At 51.1% G+C, this 21,543-nt stretch overlaps 1 protein-coding gene across 4 annotated transcripts in view; it reads left to right on the top strand.

Moving 5' to 3' along the window:
* Positions 1–6,905: 6,905 nt before the first annotated feature.
* The window catches only part of PLEKHD1 (pleckstrin homology and coiled-coil domain containing D1), a 32,589-nt gene continuing 17,951 nt past the window's right edge, over positions 6,906–21,543 (top strand). The window contains exons 1-2 of one of the 4 annotated variants that reach the window (XM_069595137.1): positions 6,906–7,191; positions 7,963–8,060. In XM_069595137.1, coding sequence (XP_069451238.1) covers positions 7,054–7,191; positions 7,963–8,060 — 236 coding nt within the window. In that variant the 5' untranslated portion in view covers positions 6,906–7,053. Of the gene's footprint in view, positions 7,192–7,572; positions 8,061–21,543 lie in introns of those variants that run through there. The other 3 variants (XR_011258007.1, XM_069595138.1, XM_069595139.1) reach the window with 3 other exon arrangements.

Here is a 21,543-nt window from a genome sequence, read left to right on the forward strand (position 1 = left end):
AGTGAGCGTCTTTTAATTTCATGGCTGCAGTCACCATCTGCAGTGATTTTGGAGCCCCAAAAAATAAAGTCTGACACTGTTTCCACTGTTCTCCCATCTATTTCCCATGAAGTGATGGGACCAGATGCCATGATCTTAGTTTTCTGAATGTTGAGCTTTACCAACTTTTTCCCTCTCCTCTTTCACTTTCATCAAGAGGCTCTTTAGCTTCTTCACTTTTTGCCATAAGGGTGGTGTCATTTGCATATCTGAGGTTATTGATATTTCTCCTGGCAATCTTGATTCCAGCTTGTGTTGCATCCAGCCCAGCATTTCTAATGATGTACTCTGCATAGAAGTTAAATAAGCAGGGTGACAATATACAGCCTTGACGTACCCCTTTTCCTATTTGGAACCAGTCTTTTGTTCCATGTCCAGTTCTAACTGTTGCTTCCTGACCTGCATACAGATTTCTCAAGAGGCAGGTCAGGTGGTCTGGGATTCCCATCTCTTTCAGAATTTTCCACAGTTGATTGTGATCCACACAGTCAAAGGCTTTGGCATAGTCAATAAAGCAGAAATAGATGTTTTTCTGGAACTCTCTTGCTTTTTCCATGATCCAGCGGATATTGGCAATTTGATCTCTGGTTCCTCTGCCTTTTCTAAAACCAGCTTGAACATCAGGAAGTTCATGGTTCACGTATTGCTGAAGCCTGGCTTGGAGAATTTTGAGCATTACTTTACCAGCATGTGAGATGAGTGCAATTGTGCAGTAGTTTGAGCATTCTTTTGCATTTCCTTTCTTTGGGATTAGAATGAAAACTGACCTTTTTCCAGTCCTGTGGCCACTGCTGAGTTTTCCAAATTTGCTGGCATATTGAGTGCAGCACTTTCACAGCATCATCTTTCAGGATTTGAAACAGCTCAACTGGAATTCCATCACCTCCGCTAGCTTTGTTCGTTGTGATGCTTCCTAAGGTCCACTTGACTTCACATTCCGGGATATCTGGCTCTAGGTGAATGATCACACCATCGTGATTATCCGGGTCGTGAAGATCTTTTTTGTACAGTTCTTCTGTGTATTCTTGCCACCTCTTCTTAATATCTTTTGCTTCTGTTAGGTCCATACTATTTCTGTCCTTTATTGAGCCCATCTTTGCATGAAATGTTCCCTTGGTATCTCTAATTTTCTTGAAGAGATCTCTAGTCTTTCCCATTCTATTGTTTTCCTTTATTTCTTTGCATTGATCACTGAGGAAGGCTTTCTTATCTCTCCTTGCTATTCTTTGGAATTCTGCATTCAAATGGGTGTATCTTTCCTTTTCTCCTTTGCTTTTTCCTTCCCTTCTTTTCTCAGCTATTTGTAAGGCCTCCTCAGACAGCCATTTTGCTTTTTTGCATCTCTTTTTCTTGGGGATGGTCTTGATTCCTGTCTCCTGTACAATGTTACGAACCTCCATCCATAGTTCATCAGGCACTCTGTCTATCAGATCTAGTCTCTTAAATCTATTTCTCACTTCCACTATAGTCATAAGGGATTTGATTTAGGTCATACCTGAATGGTCTAGTGGTTTTCTCCACTTTCTTCAATTTCAGTCTGAATTTGGTAATAAGGAGTTTATGATCTGAGCCACAGTCAGCTCCCAGTCTTGTTTTTGCTGACTGTATAGAGCTTCTCCATCTTTGGCTGCAAAGAATATAATCAGTCTGATTTCGGTGTCAACCTTCTGGTGATGTCCATGTGTAGAGTCGTCTCTTGTGTTGTTGGATGAGGGTGTTTGCTATGACCAGTTCATTCTCTTGGCAGAACCCTATCAGCCTTTGCCATGCTTCATTCTGTAATCCAAGGCCAAAATTGCCTGTTACTCCAGGTGTTTCTTGACTTCCTACTTTTGCGTTCCAGTCCCCTATAATGAAAAGGACATCTTTTTTGGATGTTAGTTCTAGAAGGTCTTGTAGGTCTTCATAGAACTGTTCAACTTCAGCTTCTTCAGTGTTACTGGTTGGGCATAGACTTAGATTACCGTGATACTGAATGGTTTGCCTTGGAAATGAACAGAGATCATTCTGTCATTTTTGAGATTGCATCCAAATACTGTATTTCGGACTCTTTTGTTGACTATGATGGCTACTCCATTTCTTTTAAGGGATTCCTGCCCACTGTAGTAGGTATAATTGTCATCTGAGTTAAATTCACCCATTCCAGTCCATCTTAGTTCACTGATTCTTAGAATGTTGACGTTCACTCTTGTCATCTCCTGTTTGACCACTTCCAGTTTGCCTTGATTCATGGACCTAACATTCCAGGTTCCTATGCAATATTGCTTTCTACAGCATTAAACCCTGCTTCCACCACCAGTCACATCCACAACTGGGTATTGTTTTTGCTCTGGCTCCATCCCTTCATTCTTTCTGGAGTTATTTCTCCACTGATCTGCAGTAGCATATTGGGCACCTACTGACCTGGGGAGTTCATCTTTCAGTGTCCTATCTTTTTGCCTTTTCATACTGTTCATGGAGTTCTCAAGGCAAGAATACTGAAGTGGTTTGCCATTCCCTTCTCCAGTGGACCACATTCTGTCAGACCTCTCCACTGTGACCCAGCCATCTTGGGTGGCCCCACATGGCATGGCTTAGTTTCATTGAGTTAGACAAGGCCGTGGTCCGTGTGATCAGACTGGCTAGTTGTCTGTGTGTAGTTTCACTCTGTCTGCCCTCTGATCCCCTCTCTCAGTGCCTACCATCTTACTTGGGTTTCTCTTACCTTGGACGTTGGGTCTCTCTTCACAGCTTCTCCAGCAAAGCGCAGCCACTGCTCCTTACCTTGGAAGTGGGGGTAGCTCCCCTCGGCCACCACCCCTGCCCTCAGGCATGGGGTAGCTCCGCTCATGCACAGAGTATATCATGCAAAATGCTGGGCTGGATGAAGCACAGGTGGAATCAAGATTTCCAGAAATATCAATAATCTCAGATATGCAGATGACACCACCCTAATGTCAGAAAGCGAAGAGGAACTAAAGGGCCTTTTGATGAAGGTGAAAGAGGAGAGTGAAAAAACTGACTTAAAACAACATGAAAAAACTAAGATCATGGCATCTGGTCCCATCACTTAATGCAAATAGATAGGGAAACAATGGAAACAGTGACAGACTTTATTTTCTTGGGCTCCAAAATTACTGTAAATGGTGACTGCAGCCGTGAAATTAAAAGACACTTGCCCCTTGAAAGAAAAGCTATGAAAAACCTAGATAGTGTATTAAAAACCAGAGATATTACTTTGCCGACAAAGACCTGTCTAGTCAAAGCTATAGTTTTTCCAGTAGCCATGTATGGATGTGAGAGCTGGACCATAAACAAGAAGGCTGAGTTCCAAAGAAACGACGCTTTCAAACTGTGGTGCCGGAGAAGACTCTTGAGAGTCCCTTGGACTGCGAGGAGATCCAACCAGTCCATCCTAAAGGAGATCAAGCCTGAATATTCATTGGAATGACTGATGCTAAAGCTGAAGCTCCAATAATTTGGTCACCTAATGTGAAGAGCCAACTCATTGGAAAAAACCCTGATGCCGAGAAAGACTGAGGGTAGGGGGAAAAGGGGGCAACAGAAGATGAGAAGGTTGGATGTCATCACTGACTCAATGGACATGAGTTTGAGCAAACTGGGAGGTAGTGAAGAACAGGGAAACCTGGTGTGCTGTAGTCCATAAGGTTGCGAAGAGTCAGACACAACTGAAGCGACTTAGAACACACGTATTAAAGGTATACAATTTTCATTTGTAAATCATATCTCAGGAAAGCTGGCAAAAAATAAAAACAACAGGAAAAAGAAAATGTGTGTTCATTATTAGGAATCTATTCCTGAACACAGCTGAAAGGCTGGAATTTTATAGTGCAAGTGGAGTCTTACCTTCAGTACTGTAGGAGCCTGGCACTGTAAATGAGCTGCAACTGAGAGAAGCTACTGGGAAAAAAGGGGAAAGACTGAAAGAAAGGTCCAGATTTCTCCAGATGGCACCTTACGCAGCAGTGTGCTGCAGTGTGAGAAGTATGGACTTAGGATTCAAACCAAATCCTGCCACTTTCCTTTATTCAGCACATATGTGAGTGCCTACCGTGTTCCAGGAAATGAATTGCTTGGTGATCTTAGGTAGACAACTGTTTTGAACTTCATTTTTCTCATCTGGAAAACTAAAAGTAACACACCTCATTGGGGATGTTTGCAACATGAAATGAAATAAATATGACGTAAATCATATATTCAGAACATCAGCTCTGTGTTTGAGTCTGCAGTGCACCAGGACCCTGAGTTTCCACCCTGACTTACTTTCTGATAAGACTGGACAGCCCTGGCCCACACTCGGGCTGGGGCAGTGGACTGGCACTCTGCTTGGTGTGTCTTCTGCTAAACTATCCGCCAGACATCCTGCACTCCCACCAGCTGGAGCAGAGAACACGATGGAAGTAGAAACAGCTTCTAACAAGCCTGGCTTGTCTTAATCTGGACTGGTTAGTTGAGGGAAGCAGGAGCCATTTAGTACCTAGTGGACCATCACACTCACGCTGCTTGCCTCGTGGCAGTCTTTCCACCTCTCCCTGACTATCATTAGCTAAGGTCTATTAGGACGTCTATACAGATCTCTATAGACATCTCTGGCTATAGAGCAGGGGTCTATGTCAATAGACCTCTGGCTAAGGTCTATACAGATGTCCTGTATGCAGAGAGAAGAGACAAAGATTGGTTTCTCTTTGCCACTGAAGAAACCTGTGCTCAATTTCTTCCACTGAAGAAATGGAACAAGATGGTGCTTTCCCAGGAGACATCTGGGCTCACCCAGCCCTTCTTCTTGGGAAGGACTTCCTCAAAGATGATTCCAGGCATCCTGCCTTTCTCCCACAACTGCAGAAGCAGCCGGATGGGCAGGCTGTTGATGCTGCCATGTGGGTGCTGCCAGGAGCCCACCCGCCTGTGACTGCCCCTGCAGCCAGTCAAATGCTGCTAGGAGCTATAGCCGGGAACACAACCCTGCAGCCCCAGCTATTGCCCAAAGCCAGACAGATGCCTCTGGTATTCGCTCTTGGAAAACTGATGGCTGTGCATGCTCTCTCCTCATGTTTGTCACCTGCCACTCAGAGTTCCGCCCTGATCCCCTGACCAGTGAACTCCACACCACAAGCTTCCAACACAAGCGTTCAGGCTCCCATCTGGAAAAAACAGAACTCCTAAAGTAGGAAATTTTCCAAGCATTAAAGCATGTGCCCCAAATAACCCCCCAATGCGTGAAATGTCTATTTTGTATCCCCTCTGAGGGCTCTCATCATCTTCCTAGTCCTGTCTCTTTCCTTCTGATGGACTCGGGCCCTGGACCCTGTGTTATAGCTGAGCCTAAGATGTTCTGCAGGGCAACATGAGCCAAGAGGGGAATTCAAATCGGCCCCTTTGGACAGGGAGAAACAAGGGGATGTTGCCTGGGCTTAGGACCCCAGGACTTGGTTAGGGGAAAGGTGCCAGGCTGGAGAAGGCCTTTGTTAAGCTCCTTCTTAACTAGGTGGCTCAGATGGTAAAGTGTCCGCCCACAGTGCAGGAGACCCGGGTTCAATCCCTGGGTTGGGAAGATCGCCTGGAGAAGGAAATGGCAACCCATTCCAGTACTCTTGCCTGGAAAATCCCATGGATGGAGGAACCTGGTAGGCTATAGTCCATGGGGTCGCAAAGAGTCAGACATGACTGAGTGACTTCACTTTCACTTTTCTTAACTAGACTCATACTATGTAGACCTGGGAAGGCCTTGGAGGAGCACTGAGTGAAGATCATAAATTCAAATGCCTACAGGGAGAACTCAAGCAGGTTAACAGTGAGAGAAGCGGGCAGGTTGAAAGACAATGGTATAGTTGCTCTGTAGAGAATGCCATTTTAGGCATTACAGTATAAACTTTTACAAAGGCTTGTAAAGGCTGATGAGTCAGAAAGTGGCTTGCCTGGGAGGGAGTGAGGAGGGGACGTTGAGTAAGCATGAGCATGAGGGAAACTTCTGGGGTGATGGAAATGTACTGCATCTTGCTTTGGGTAGTGGTGACTGTGTATCAGTTCAGTTCAGTTCAGTCACTGACTCTCTGTTTACATTCATTAAATAAACTTCATCAAACAAATACTTCAGATCGGTACGTTTTGTCATACTTTAATTAATACCTCAATTTTTTACTTTTTACTTTGGCAAATTAATAAAGTTTATCTATAAAGTGATTTGACACTCAGGCTACCTATCTGCAGTGCTGGAGAAGACTCTTGAGAGTCTCTTGGACACCAAGGAGATCAAACCAGTCAATCCTAAAGGAAATCAATCCTGAATACTCATTGGAAAGACTGATGCTGAAGATGAAGCTCCAATACTTTGGCCACCAGATTCGAAGAGCTGACTCACTGGAAAAGACCCTGATGCTGGGAAAGGCTGAGGGCAAGAGGAGAAGGGGAAGACAGAGGATGAGATGGTTGGGTGGCATCTCCAACTGGATGGACTGAGTTTGAGCAAACTCCAGGAGATGCTGATGGACAGGGAAGCCTGGCCTGCGGCAGTCCATGGGGTCTCAAAGTCTGACACACGACTTAGTGACTGAACAACTACCTATTTGCAAACCTCTGTTCCAATCGGACTTATTTATCTTACGAGAGGCATCTAGAAACCCTGAGAAGGAGGGTTTTCCCAAGCGCTCAGAAGAAACCTGCCTGCCCAGAAATGGCTGCGGCGCCCCGGCCAGGGGTAGGGAGACTGCAGCCTGGTTCTGTCGGCTGCGTCTCCCCGCGCAGATTCGCTTCCCTGCGTTTGGAGCGGTGCCCACAGGCGGCGGTGCTAACAGAATCTCTCCGCAGGCGGTCCCCAGGGTTTGGACAGGCGTCTGCCCTCTCCTGAAAGTGAGACGATCAACTAGAGCAGCCGAGAGGAGCGGAAGTGGATGGAGCGCCAGGCCCCAGGGAGCACGGGCCAGGCGCGCAGATAAATCACGGACACCAGCGGCACGGACCGTTCGGGACTAATTCCGACGCCGGCAGCCAAGTTCTGGGAAGGGAAATCTGATCCGGATGGGGGCAGCGGTGGTGCAAAGTGAGACCCACCTGAGTCGGGCGGGGAGGGGCTACCAGCCGCGATGGAGTCTCCTCTCCCGGCGGGTGCTTGGGCACCGGCCGAAGTCTCACCTGCTCCCTGCCCTGCCCGAGGAGGTAAGGGGTCTCCGCCCTAAAGGAGAGAAAACTAAGGTTCACTGCCTTTTCCCCGAACCTCGTAAGGACTGAGGTGGGACTCCAAGCCCAATCGTCTGCTCTCTCGCATCCAAAACGAGTTTAAGGATCTGGAGGAGTGACTCCAAGCCCGTCACAAAGCAGACGTGTCCCCGGTTTCGATGTAGGCGCCCCATGCGAGAAGGAGCCCGGGGAGAAATGGGCCCGCGGGGCGGGGGTGGTGAGCTGGGGCTGCGTCCCGGGGCCAGGCTACCCGCCGGGACCTTCCGGACGCACGGAGCCCGGCCCTCCCGCCGGCGCCCGCACTGATTGGCGCTCGCGGCCGGCCTCCAGCCAGCTCACCTGCCCCTCCCAGCCAATCGGGGCCACCAGAATTGGGGCTGTCGCAGGGAGAGGGGGGTGATGCTGTTACTGGAGGCTGAGCCTCCCTCCCCGCCGGGCCCGCCGCAGCCCGGAGCCCGAGCCGCAGGCTGCGCGCCCCCTCGCCCCTAGCCGCCGCGCTCCGGGACCCGCGCACTTGAATGCCGCAGCTCCCGGGCCGCGCCGCTCCGCGTCTCCGCCGGCTGGGACGCGCCCAGACGGCGCCCGCCGACGTCGCCTCCCCGCAGCCTCGCGCCGAGCCCGCCCTCGCCCAGAGCCCCGCGTCCCTGCCGGCCCCGGGGAGCGGGTGGGCCCGGCCGCGGGCAGCCCCGCCGAGGCAGGATGTTCACGTCCAAGTCCAACTCGGTGTCGCCCTCGCCGTCTCTGGAGCAGGCTGACTCGGACGCGCTAGACATCAGCACCAAGGTGCAGCTCTACGGTGTGCTGTGGAAGCGGTCCTTCGGGAGGCCGTCGGCCAAGTGGTCCCGGCGGTGAGTGCCCCTCCCGCGCCAAGTGAGGACCACCTGGGGAGGGAATCAGGGCCTAAGGGCCCCCTACCGAACCCCTCACTGCCGTCCTGCGCCTGCCTTCCTTGTGACCTTGGCCTCGCCCCGTTTCGCTCTTCGCTGGCTTCTCCTGGAAGATGAGGATCCCAACCTCGGACCGGGTCACCCCTGCCCGAGGCTGGTCGAGCTAGGGTGGGGCCGCTGAGTTCTCTGCGGAATGGATCTAAATCGGGGTGGGGAGAGTGGGCGCGGGCGGAAGAGATCGTGGCCGTGGTTGGAGCCCAGTTGGGTCAGATTGGGCCGTACTCTGCCGCGGAGAAAGAATCCCTGTCTTCAGCCAGCCTCCCTGGGACCCCGCCCCCAATTCTATCATATTCACATCCCTCTGCCCCAGGCTTCTAGAAGTGGGCTTAGAGGTGAGGCATGAGTGTCCTACCGTCCACCGCTCACTTCCACCTACTCCAACAACCGGGTACATGCAGGGAGGGAGCTTCCGAAAGGCACTGGCTAGGGGAGAGAGGAAGGGCCTGGGAGAGTCTGTGCTCACCCCTGGAGGAGTCTTACTGGGAACTGGGGCTTCCCAGGTGGAAGCTGGGGCTTCTTTAGTTGTAAAGAACCTGCCTGCCAATCCAGGAGATGTAAGAGACTGAGTTTGATCCCTGGGTTGGGAAGATCTCCTGGAGCAGGGCATGGCAACCCACTCTAGTTTTCTTGGCTGGGAAATCCCATGGGTAGAGGAGCCTGGTAGGCTACAGTCCTTGAGGCCACAAAGAGCTGGAAACGACTGAAGCGGCTTAGCATGAGCATGCGCTCATGCGTGTCTTTAAACTGGGCCTACAGAAGGGAGACTCCAGCGCTTCCGGCGGAGAAGCTGGAACAGAAAGGAGGGACTCTTGGGGGCTGGGGGAAGGGAAATGGGGCAGGACTGAGGATGAATGGGTCCTGCCAGAAGGGCTGATCCTGTGGAAGGGGTGGCGGGTAAGGCCAAAGCATCCTGGGTCTTCAGCATCAGCTTCCAGGTCGCAGCTCCAAGGCCACTCCCTAGAGGCCGGTAGCCACTCATAACTGAGCCTGGAAGGTATTGGAGGAAGGGGGAGTTCACAGCCCTGAACTTGCAGGGATCTCCCAGTGCTGGTTTCAGGAGCAATGGGCCATCTTCTGGAAAGTTCTCACCTTCAGGGCAATCTCAGCTCTGAGATTTGCTGTGTGATGGCTCCTGCCTGGAGGCATGACCCTGCCAGGAAACTGGGAGGGGGTCTAGATGCCCCTTCCATCCCACCCTGTGCGTCTGCCCCTGAGCAGGGGGGCTTCCTATGTGCGCAGGAACACAGTCCAGAGGGACATGGTAATAGTGGTTTTGATGTTCTGCTTTGATGAATTATTTGATATGTCTGCAGAACAAACGGAGCTGTGGATGCTGTTTCACATTTTACACACCTGGCTTCTGCTAGACTTCTGTTTGGGGTTTAACGGGATGGCGGCTCCTTGAGTTCCTCCAAAGTTAAGCTTATCTCTGATCCCCTGAGTGGAGGCCTGGGGCAGCAGAGAAGCCATGCTGTGAGGGGTTTCCAGGGCTGAGCGGCAGCTCTCAAGCACCAGGAGCAGGCTTGTCTCTACCAAGGGCATCAAGTGGGTGTGGGGAGGCTGCTTATAAATTCAAGAACCATTAGCAGAATGCACCCCACCACCCTCTTCTACCTCAGTTGCTCCAGGCAGACAACACTCCTCTGTTGGGTCTAGCTGCTGTCCTTGGTATTATTACCTTTGGGCCTTGTCCTCCAAGACATCCCTTTCCATGCATTTTCACCTGTTGGCATTCCTAGTAAGTGCTGGGGATCTGCAACCCCCAGGTCTGTCCCCTAGCGCCCCTCACCCACAGGTGTGGGGACTTGGCCCCTGCATCTGCAGTTGATTCCAGGGCTGGGAGGCATTGTGGAAGTTCCCCAGCTAAAAGCACAGTGATGGAGCCCAGGGCCTTGGAGAGCTGTAGCACCCCTGCCCCAAGAATCTCCACCAGTAGCTCCCACAGCCACTCAAAAAATCATCCAGCCCAAGTCAGAACAGTGTACATGCTCTGCAAAGTCAAGTCCTCCAGCCCCCTTCCAAGGAGATTTTCACACTCTTGTTCCTTCATGGGAATTCTGGAGTTGCCCCTGTGCAAAGATTCCTCCTTCCCTGGGACTCAGGAAAGAGCTAACATTCCCCTGACCTCTCTAGGCTTCTGTCCATGCTCACAGATAAACACACACACGCACACACACACACACACACATGTGATTTAGCCTTGGATCAGCAACAGCCAGCCAGAGAGGGTCTGGAATGGGGCGGGGGGAGGCCTGATGCTAAGCTTAGCCCCTTCACTTCCCAGAAGGGCCCCTTGGGCTCCAGTTACTATCTGTGGCCTCTTTGGACTCCAGCTAATTAGCAGCCACAGGAAGGCCTGGGGAGGGGGCACTCAGGCCTGCCGCCGCAGAGCCCTGCCATTAGAGCGATCGATGCCATGGTTGAGGGGGGAAGCAGCTAAGAGGAGGGGGCCTGGAAAGGCTCCTGAGCCGCATAAATAACTCATGGGCAGGATGGGAGCGGCTGCGGCCGGCTGGGTTCTGTAAAACCTCTTCCGCTCAGGGCCTGTCTCAGGGCCTGTACCGCCAGCTCCTAGTGCCTGAGCAGCCCTTCCCATCCCGGGGTGGGAAGATGCCCTCGAGCTGAAGGGCCTGCTTTTTTCCCCCATGAACAACAAAAAGAGAAAGGAATTCACAACGTTTTTTTAGCAGTTGGATCAGAGGATCTGGGAGAGGTGTCTAGAGGGTGACTCCTCCCCCTCACCTGTGAGCAGTGGAGACGCAGGTGCTCAGAGACAAGTAGGACAGGAGTGAAGCCTCTCTGCCTGGGCCATTGTCAGCCGCGCAGTAGCACTGGTCCAGCAGACAGGCCCGCTCTCTCCCAGGGCTTCATTCTTTTCCCAGCGTTCCAGTTGTTGTTCAGTCGCGAAGTCACGTTCGATTCTGCTACCCCATGGACTACAGCATGCCAGGCTTCCCTGTCCTTCACTGTCTCCTGGAGTTTGCTCAAACCTGTGTCCACTGAGTGGATGATGCCATCCCACCATCTCATCCTCTGTTGCCCACTTCTCCTGTTGCCCTCAGTCTTTCCAAGCATCAGGGTCTTTTCCAATGAGTCGGCTCTTCCCATGATGTGGCCAAAATATTGGAGCGTCAGCTTCAGCATCAGTCCTTCCAATGAATATTCAGGGTTGATTTCCTTTAGGATTGACTGGTTTGATCTCCTTTCAGTCCAATCCAGTCCCTAATCCCTCTCCACATCTCCCAAGGCCGGAGCCTCTGATAAGGAGGGCCCAGCTGACTCCTTCCTGCATCTGGGACGTCTACACTCGTGTCCCTCCTCCTCCCCCAGGTATAAGGTGACCGGTGGGCTCTGAGCATCAGCTCACTCTTGTGGAGCATCGGCGGGCCCTGCCTCAGGGAGCTGAGACTCACGGTGTCTGCTAAGTGCCAGGGGAACCCTGAAGACAAGGGGGCCTCATTTCCCAAATCTCAGGCCACAACCTGCAAAGATGTGGAAAGATGCTCTGTGCAGCTGGTGTTCATCCCGCCAAAAAGACTTGAGGAGACTTTATTCCCACAGAGATTTGGGTCCTGGAGTTTCAGCCTTGGCTCTGAGCACCGCTTCCTAAAGGCGACACTGTGACACTGTCCCAAAGGGCTGCAGGGGGAGAGCTTGCCCGTCACCTCCACTCAGGCTCAGCTTCACTCCAGTGACCCTGAAACTTGGTCTCGCTTCCTGGCGCACATAGCATTTCTCACAGCTGACTGGGAGGTGTCCCCCCAGCACGGCTACAGCATTTCTGCCTGTTCTATCCCAGTCTGCAGGCCTCTCTATTTTTTTTTATAATCAACTTGTGCTCTCCCAACTTCTTTCAGAATGACAGTGTTTGGTGGTGGGCAGTGGCTGGGTGGCAGCTCAGGGTTCTCCCCAGATCCGTCTAAGGTGGTGGCATCAAGGTTGTTTTGAGTCCTTAGTTTAAGTATGATCTGGGTACACTCTCCAGATCATAGTGTAGCTGTAAGATGAAATGGCACCCATTCTGTCAGGCTTCACTGGGGTCACGTGACGATTTGCCTGGCCTGAAGTTAAATGAGTTGCTTATGCAAATAAGACATACTTCTCCCTCCCCAGCCCCAGGAGCTGTCATTAGAGGGTATTGATGGGCTGCTTGAAAACAGGGGCCAGAACTCAAGCGGAACCCTTTCAGGCAATTCAACTGCCTTACGTCCGAGACTTGGAAATATAAAGCAGTTTCTTTTGAGAGCGGTCGTGGCCCTGGTGGCAAGTGAACCCAGGCTCAGAGGCAGGTGCCCTGAGTTCCAGTCCCAGCTCTGCGGGTGACAGCTGTGTAACCCAGGCCAAGGCATAGCTGCCTCACATCTCACTGGCTGGCAGCGTCTCATCCGTCAAATGGAAATGGATCAAATTGTGGCGTTTAAACTCTGTTCCCTGGTGATTGTAAAGGTGCCTTAACTCCACCACAGGGAGGTGGGGGGCAGAAGGTGGGTTCCAAGGTCCCCTCCTACTTCACCCAGTGCCTCTGCATTATTGCCTGCTTGGCATAGTGAACTTGTCTTTCCTATGCTGTTCAAAGAATTCTGCTAAGTTGTTCTTTATTTTTTAAAATTGGAGTATAATTCCCAGGTGGCTCAAGTGGTAAAGAACCTACCTGCCAAAGCAGGAGACACAAGAGATGTGGTTTGATCCCTGGGTTGGGAAGATCCCTGGGAGGAGGAAATGACAACCCACTCCAGTATTCTTGCCTGAAAAATCCCATGGACAGAGGAGCCTGGTGGGCTACAGTCCGTGGGGTCACAAAGTCAGACATGATTGAGTGAGTATGCACACAATTGCTTATGATGTTGTGTTAGTTTCTGCTGTACAACAATGTGAGTCAGCTATAGGTATACATATATTCCCTCTGCTAACATTGTTTGGAGCCCCTTGTACTTGGTGATCTTTGCATAAACCCTCACTTGCCATCACCCATGTACTTCACAGGCAGGATTTCTGCTGTCCTGACATCTCAGACCTAGAGCCAGACAAGTAGCAGAGGCCAGGGTGGGCATTCCCTGAGTGTGCCAGGCTGCCCAGAAAGAACAAAAAGGGATATGCACTGGGAGCTGTGTCATTTCTGCCACTTCTGAAAGGGACGCTTCTGATAAGCCGTCTTTCCCTAGCTCTAGGATTTACTTGACTCCACACCCCGCACCCCCTTTCTCAGTGCCCGAGGAGCTCAGGGCTGAGGAAGCCTGGTGCTGCTCCTGTTCTGGATGTTGGTGTCCCCAGGAAGAAGAGGCCGGCAGGCTGGGCGTCCTGCCTTCCTGGAGCGGGTAACCCATGGCCTTTCATGCTTCCACAGGCCAGGGTTTCCGTGATCCCCAGGGGCTCCAAGTTCTTGTTTCCTTATCTGTGGATGAACGGGCTGCCCAGCGTGGATACTCCTTGTTGCATTAGCAGATATGGACCCTGGCTCCTTCCTCAGTCTCGCCCCACATCCCCACCGCCACACTGATGCACCAGCCTCCACACAAGCTTTCTGGGGCCTTGTAGACTGTGTGAAGGGAAAGTAAATGTTCAACTCTTTGCGACCCCATGGACTGTAGCCCACCAGGCTCCTCTGTCCATGGGATTCTCTAGACAAGTATACTGGAGTGGGTTGCCATTTCCTGCTTCAGCATGAAAAGGTTTGTCAAAGAGCAGGGTGGAGAGGTATTCAAATCCCAGAGGTACAAGCACCTAGTTGGGTCAGTTCCCTGGTTTCCTGAGCCTTCCAGATACTGCATCTCACTACCACCAGGGCTGGGATTGTTCTCTGCTGTCTCTTGACCCTGTAGGGCCCAGGCTCTTGGATCTTCCCTGCATCCTCTCTCCTCTGCCCTCTCCCCTCACCCCACCTCCCTTCTGCTCTCCAGGATTCCCCTCCACTCCAAGTTTCTCTCACTCTGTGATGCAACACCCTTCCCAGCCCCTACACTCACACTTGGCTTTGCACTTCCAAACCTTCAGGAGCAGTGTAGATGGGCCTTGCTTTGCCAGGACCCATTCAATTTAGAAGGTACTTGTGGGTCTAAGTAGCCTTTTCTGCTTGCTTCCAGCTGGATCTACTGTGAGGCCCATGTTGACCATCAAGCTCTGCTTGAGCCCTTGTTGCCTTCAGGGCACTGAGGAGGGGAGTAAAGGTGGAAGCAAAGCTGAGGAAAACCTTCCTGGGCTCCCGGGTTCAGCTCGGATGGCACCTTGCCCGCCTGGCACCTCAGTTAGTGTCCTGGCCCTCGTGTCATCCCAGATTCTACTCTCCCTCCTTTGTCTGTTCAGCAAGCTCTGCTGACTTTTATCAGCAACAACCAAGAACTCTAATCTGCCCCTCTGCCCAACTCTGGAGCCCTCCGAGACACCTTCTCCACGTCTAAAACTGCAAGGGCCCTGTCTGAAGCCCGCTGGCAGCTCCTGTCGTCTGCCACAAGGGGCCCCACCTTCTCACAGGGACCACAAGCCCCAGCCGTGTCTGGTCCCCACTGCTGTCTTTGACTTGAACTCACCTCTCACTCCCTTCCCCCACACCACTGCTCACCCCTTGGGCACTTAGCTGCCAGCGATACCAGGCGTGTTCTGATAGCCTTGAAACACAATGTTCGTTGCATCTGCTGTGCCTTCTGTCTGAGATGCTTCTCCACTTCCCTCGTCCCCTCAGTTTCCTAGACACTCCTATTCATCCTTCCAAACCCTGCGCAGTTATCACCCCCTCTCGGAGAACATTCCGGGCTGGACACCCAAACCATTCATTCCTCACCCATCTGTCCTCTTCCTGTTTCTCATATAAATTTACAAAGCGGCAGGGTACCCTGGTGCTTTACAATGTTCCCAGCTCCCCACTTGCCAGCTGTGTAACCTGGGGCATGCTACTTAACCTCTCTGTTCTCCGCTCATTTCATCTGGCTCATGTGAGGAGTGAATGGTTAACAATCATTCTGATGTTATTAAAACAGTGCCTGCTACAAAGGAGGAGCTGTGTAAGCATTGGCTGGGTTTTAAATTATTGATTTGTACAATCAGTGTTTGCCTATAAGCTCCCTGAGGACAGGAAATCATCAAGCCTAGACTGTACCAGGAGGTTCGCTCATGCTCTCTGACCTGAGCTGGCCAGGGGCTTGCAGTCACCTTGCAGAGAGAGGCTCTAAGAAGACAAATCACGATGCCAGGTCTGAAGCAGTAAGGAGAGCCAAGAGTAGTGGTGAGAGGGGCTGGGCATCAGAGAGCAGAGCGGCTGAGAACCTGAACTTTGTCAGCGTGTTACCCAGCCAACTTGGCTTGCCTGACACACAGCAAGCCAGATGCTGAGCCACCCAGCTTCGCAGCAGAGAAAAGGTCAAATCTGCCTCCCCAGAGGCAAGCAGTTTGGGGTATTTATGGTCTAAACAAGAAGGGAGTCTGAGGCAGGCGGGGAGGTGACTGGAGGAAGGCAATGAAGGAGCCTGTGTTCTGCACAGGCGCATCTGAGTTACATGCTTCTTTATGGAAGGCACGTGCTAATTCCAGGGAAGTCCGAAATGCAGGGAACCTGGGACTGTGACGTCAAAACGTTACCTGTGGGGCGAGCAGGTCTGTTCTATGCAGACTCTGATCAGATGTCTTGGGTCCTCCTGGTTTCAGCCAGTTTGTTGTGTTACAAGCAGAGGGCTTTTAAACAAGCTGTTCCCTTATCTGCTGGTCTGTTAAGACAAGCTCAAGAATTTGCGTTAGTCACCAGTTTCTGTTATGGATTTTTCAGCCCATGGGGCATGCTTTCAGTCCTCCCCTATCTCTTGATTCAGTTCCTCGGCTTTGACAGAAGAGGACTACCTTCTGCTGATAAGGGTGGAAGGCCTATGGAGAATTAGAGGAATGGAATTGTTTTGCATTTGGTTGCAAACATGGGACCATGTTTTGGATCTGGGTTTTTTTCTCTTTTGAAGGCAGGTGCTTAGTCTTTATGTTGAATAATCATCATATGAACTAGAGTTTGGGGCTTAAGGATACGTGGCATAGAGCAAGTACAGAGTTTTAACAAGAAGGAATATAAATCCTAGCCAGCTCACAAAAGAATGACAGTTTAGGGGACTTCCCTAGTCATCCAGTGTGTAGGACTTTGCCTGCCACTGTAGGGGTGCAGGTTCGAACCCCAGGTGGGGAGTTAGGTCCCACAAACCTTGGGGCCAAAACACCAAAACATGAAAAAAACAGAAGCAATATTGTAGCAAATAAAAGACTTTAAAAATGGTTCCATATAAAGAAAGAAAATCTAAAAAAAGAAAAAAAAAGACAGTTTAAGTAATCCCTCAGATATAGACCCATTTCCTGATGGGATCCACGAGAAGATATTTCCTAAGAATCCAGGTTCTTGGGGTGACACTTGTTGGAGCCAAGTTGCATAATTTTTTCTCAGTAGGTTTTAACTTCCAACATGGTATTAGTATATACATAACATGAGCTACTGGCTGCCACACACATGCTCCTTCTCTGCTGCAAACCTCAGCGTCTCAGCATTTGGCTTGCTGCACGTCGGGCAGACGAACCTGGTCTGGTAACAAGCTGGCAAACTGAGTTCCCAGTCTGCCCCTTACTAGCTGCTGAATCTCTTTGTTCCTCAGTTCCCTCACCAGTGAAATGGAAATACAGCCCCAACTCTCAGAGTTGTCATGAGAGATAAAATCAGATAATGTCAATAAAACACTTAGGAAAGTGAGTGTGTTGGTACCTGGTAAATTTTCCTTCATCTAGAGGTGAAATTCTTTAAGACCAGAGAGAAGAGGCAGCCAGGGCAAAGACCCTTCACTCATGCACACACTCTGGGCTTCACTGAAGCTTAGGACTAGACAGGGAGACCCCAGGGGCTAGGACTAGAGACGAAGCTTTGCCCAGGACTGAAGTTGGCCTGGGTAGAAGGGTGGGCTTTGGACAGGAGGGAGGGGCAGGTGCAGGAAAGGGCTGTGTATTTGGAGGACAGCGAGTTGGCCAGCTGGGCTGAAGCCAAGAGCTCTTGCCAGGAGGAATTTTTTGAGCACAAATGGGAAAGGAGGTCAGGGGAGGCAGCGGCAGACACTGAACCTAATAATAATAAATATTATTAGTAGTAATAAAAGTAGATGTTTAAGGAATATTTACCATGTGTCACACAATGTTCAAAGACTTTATGTGAACAACTCTTTTCATTATCCCAACAACCCTAAGAGATATATGTACTGTTAGTGTTTTCAAGTTCGCCTGGGGGACCAGAGCCCTAGAGAGATCAGAGGACTTGCCCTGGTCACACTGCTGGTAAGCAGCCGAGTTCTGACGCTTGTCTACCCCAGCCTTGACACCTACTGCCTTTGGCCCATCTGTTTCCTGCCCAGGTGATGGCCCAAAGGCCAAAGCAGCTTCTGAGGCAGTGTGGTATGGAAGTAGGAATAGAGGCTGTTGTCTGTGTTTCCAGTCCCAGCTCCACCTCTACCCTGGCTATTTGACCTTGCATGTGTAGCTTCATCTCTTAGCCTTAGTTTCCTGATCTATAAAATGGGAACAAAAAGCCCTACCTTCCAGGATTATTACATGGATCAAATACTGATACCTAGGGCTTCCCTGGTGGCTCAGACAGTAAAGAATCTGCCCGCAATGCCGGAGAACAGGTTTGATATCTGGGCCAGGAATATCCCCTGGAGAAGGTAATGGTAACCCACTCCAGTATTCTTGCCTGGAGAATTCCATGGACAGTGGAGCCTGGTGGGCTACAGTCTACGGGGTCGCAAAGAGTCGGACACGACTGAGCAACTAACACTTTCACTTTTTCTTTCACACTTTGCATGGAAAGCAGCACATGAGAACAGCTAAGCAACCAGTGACTATCTCCAGCCCTTATTCAGTGAGCCCAACTCTGAGGACTCAGAAGGAGGCAGCCCCTGGCTTGTGGTCAGAACAGAACCCTGGGAGTAAGGGGATGTTGGAGGAAGGGGCAGGAAGAGGAAGCATCCTTCTCTGCAGGGGCACTCTAACCTTGGGCCCCCACCTGCTGCAGAGAAGCTGAGAGTCATCGGCTGGAGCAGTGGGCAGGCACTGAGACAGGGTTCCAAGCAAAGCCATCCCTTTGGGTCCTTGAAGTGAGCTTGCCAGATGTACCCTTTGTTGGGTGATCCTCCTCCTTGCCAGCCAGGGAGTCACCCTCCTCCTCCAGGTCCATGCCAGTTTCCTTCCCTTGATTCCCATCCCCACCCAAAGCAAACAGAGCAGCTGCAGCCAGACCAGGCTTGGCATGCGTGGCACGTGACCCTTCATGACCCCTGTAGCCATGGGAGCCCCTAGCTCTGCCGAAGTCTGGAATAAAGCATGCCCTGGACATCCGTCTTCCCCTGCCTCTCAGCGCACAGAGAGGAGGGCTGTGACATCCTACGTGGCAGACGAGTGTGGAGGACTTTTCATGCCTTCATCCGCTGGGTCCTTTCCTGTCCCTCCTGTGGCCCCAGCCCCAAAGGGATCGCATGCCTGACCCCCTAGCCCTCCAGCAATGGTCTGTCCTCAGCCCGGCGGCTGGCCTGAGCCTTCTGCTGCACGAATCGGATTGGGTCACTCCCCTCAGAACCCTCCAGTGCCTGTCCCTCCTACTCAGAGGAAAAATCAGCCTCTATCAACTAGCAGTCTGACTTTCAGCAGGTCATGTCACCTTTCTGCTTCATTTCTGCCCGTAGAAAATGCAGACACCTGCCTCACAGGATAATGAAAGTGTTAGTTGCTCGGTCATCAACAACTCTTTGCAACCCTGTGGACTGTAGCCTGCCAGGCTCCTCTGTCCACAGAACTCTCCAGGCAAGAATGCTGGAGTGGGTTGCCATTTCCTTCTCCAGGGGATCTTCTCCACCCAAGGACTGAACCCAGGTCTCCCGCATTTCTGGCAGATTCCTTACCATCTGAGCCACCAGGGAAGCCCTTATCGGATAATAGTGAGTGCAACTATTTGCAATAATGTATTGCTTGGGGTAAGTGCTAAATAAACATTAACTTTGTCATTAATGCTATTATAGTAGCCAACAGGGCCTTACACAATCTGCTTTCTACCTGGTTCCCTTTGCTGCAGCCACATTGCAGTTCCTTCCAGAACCAGGTACACTTCCCATTCCAGGGCCTTTGCACCTACGGCTCCTCTGCCTAGAACACTTACCTTTCCACAGATGATGCCTTCAGGCTCTCCTTGACCACTTTGTTTAGTATCAGAACCTCCCCCAGCCACCCCTCACCCCATTGATCCCCCTGCTTTATTTTCCTCTACAGCATTTATCAACATCTGGTACTTTCTCTTATTTACTGTCTGCCTCCCCACTACACACACTCAAGTATAAGCTCTATGGGAACAGGGATCTGTGTCTCTCTTGTCCACATCTCTGTCCCCGACACTCAGAACATTGCCTGGCATAGGTGGGAGTGCAGCGATTATTTGTTGAATCAATGAACGTTTCTTCGTAGCAGCCCCAAGAGACAGATACTCGCGGCCTCATTTTGTAGGGGAGCTTTGAAGGGAAGATTCTGCAAGGCTGGGAGCCGGCTGGAGGCTGTGGCTTGAGGGATAGGGATTGTTTGCCTCCAGAGACCCATTCTGTCCCTGCCCATGTGTCCAGTGACCATCTGTCTGCCACCCTCACCGAATCTCTGGCACAGGGCATTGCTCTGAGTGAGGAGGGGTCTCTAGAAGTGTCACAAAGACAAGAAAGTATTTATCTTGGTCAGTTCAGGCAAATACCATAGCTTGAGTAAACAATCTGTTACACTGTTAAACCCTTCTGCTCAACAACAGAAATTTATTTTCCTAGGAGGCTGAAAGTCTGAGATCAGGTGCTGACGTAAGCAGGTTCTTTCTGGGAAGGACTCTCTTCCTGGTTTGCCGACGGCCGCCTTCTCACTATCGACGGCCACCTTCTCACTATGTTCTCAAGGGGCCAAGTGGGAGAGCAAATGCTTCATCTTAATAGGATTGGATTGTGGACCCACTTCTTGACCTCATGTAACCTTAACTACTATCTAAAGACCCTAATTCCAGGGACTGCCTTGGTAGTCCTGAGTTAAGAGTCCACCTTCCAGTGCAGGGGCTGCAGGTTTGATCCCTGGTTGCGACTGGAGAGCTAGGATCCCACATGCCTTGGGACCAAGAAACCAAAACATAAAACAGAAGCAAAATTGTAACAAATTCTATAGGAACTTCAAAAATGGTCCACATCGAAGAAAAATCTTAAAAGAAATATAAGACCCCATCTCCAGATACAGTCACACTGGAGGTTAGGGCTTCAGTTTATAAATCTGGGGGAATACAGTTCATTCCATAGCAGTATTTGGTAACCACTGAAAGGGGAGGAGAAGGGTAGTGGCGGTCCTGTGTGCCCTGGCTCCCATTTTTCTGTGGGAGACAGGACTGTGGAAATGTGCCACAGTCTGGTCCTGGCTCTTCTTCAAATTGCAGAGTGATGAGCACAGTCTCAAACGATCCTCACGATAACCGGATGAGGTCCATGTTATCACTCCCATTCTACAGGTGAATAAACTGAGGCTCAGAGAGGCAAGCTTACTTGGTCTAGCCCCTCCCCCTCCCCCCACCCCAGGCTGAGAAATGACAGGTCTGTGTTCTTATCTACTCTATGAATTTCCTTTGAAACTGTCAGGGGACATCTCTCTTGTCCCATAGGGCTGAAGGACCATGACAGGCCCTCCAGACAAGAGTGAGCAGCCAGGGTGTGGCAGTGGTGCTAAGTGCCAAGCGCACGGCCGGTCAGCACGTACAGGAGCTGGTCTGGTCAGCAACGGTGACCAGATGAAGAGAGAGAGGGTGGGCATTCCTGGGAAAACTGTGCGGTCTCTTTTGCAGGATCATGTAAGACAGAGTGAGCCGCGAGGCAGTGAGCTTAGTGTTCATGGGGCCAAGGGGCTGAAGGGCGGAAGTGGCAGGAAGGCTGAGAAGGTGGGCAGGGGTCAGGTGCTGGGGGGCCCAGAATGTGTCCGCTGTTCTGCAGATGGTGGTATTCGTGTGTTCTTCCTCCACTGGAGGGCGGGGGGTGGCAGCGGGGTGAATCAGCTTTAGCAGGAAGTCACCTCTGAGGTCTACAGCTGTCCTCAGTGTCTGGCTGGGCTGAGAGGGTCCATGCAAATAAAGAACATGGTTGGGGCGGGGTGCACAGCAAAGGACAGAGCTGAGCTTTCCTGGGGGATGTGAGATGGCAGCTGTCGGCAATCACAGTGACCCTCCCACTGTAGCTGTGGCCTCGGGAGGGTCCCATGGCTGGTGGCACCTTCAGAGATTCACCAGCCACTTTTCGAGTCCCTCCCAAGAAGGTGTGTCCAACTCAGGCTGTGCCGGTGAATGTTTAACCACTTGCTTTCTTGGGGGTGAGGTGGGGTGGAGCCCTTG

Source organism: Ovis canadensis, chromosome 7 (assembly GCF_042477335.2).
Source record: "Ovis canadensis isolate MfBH-ARS-UI-01 breed Bighorn chromosome 7, ARS-UI_OviCan_v2, whole genome shotgun sequence".
Classification (NCBI taxonomy): Eukaryota; Metazoa; Chordata; class Mammalia; order Artiodactyla; family Bovidae; genus Ovis; species Ovis canadensis.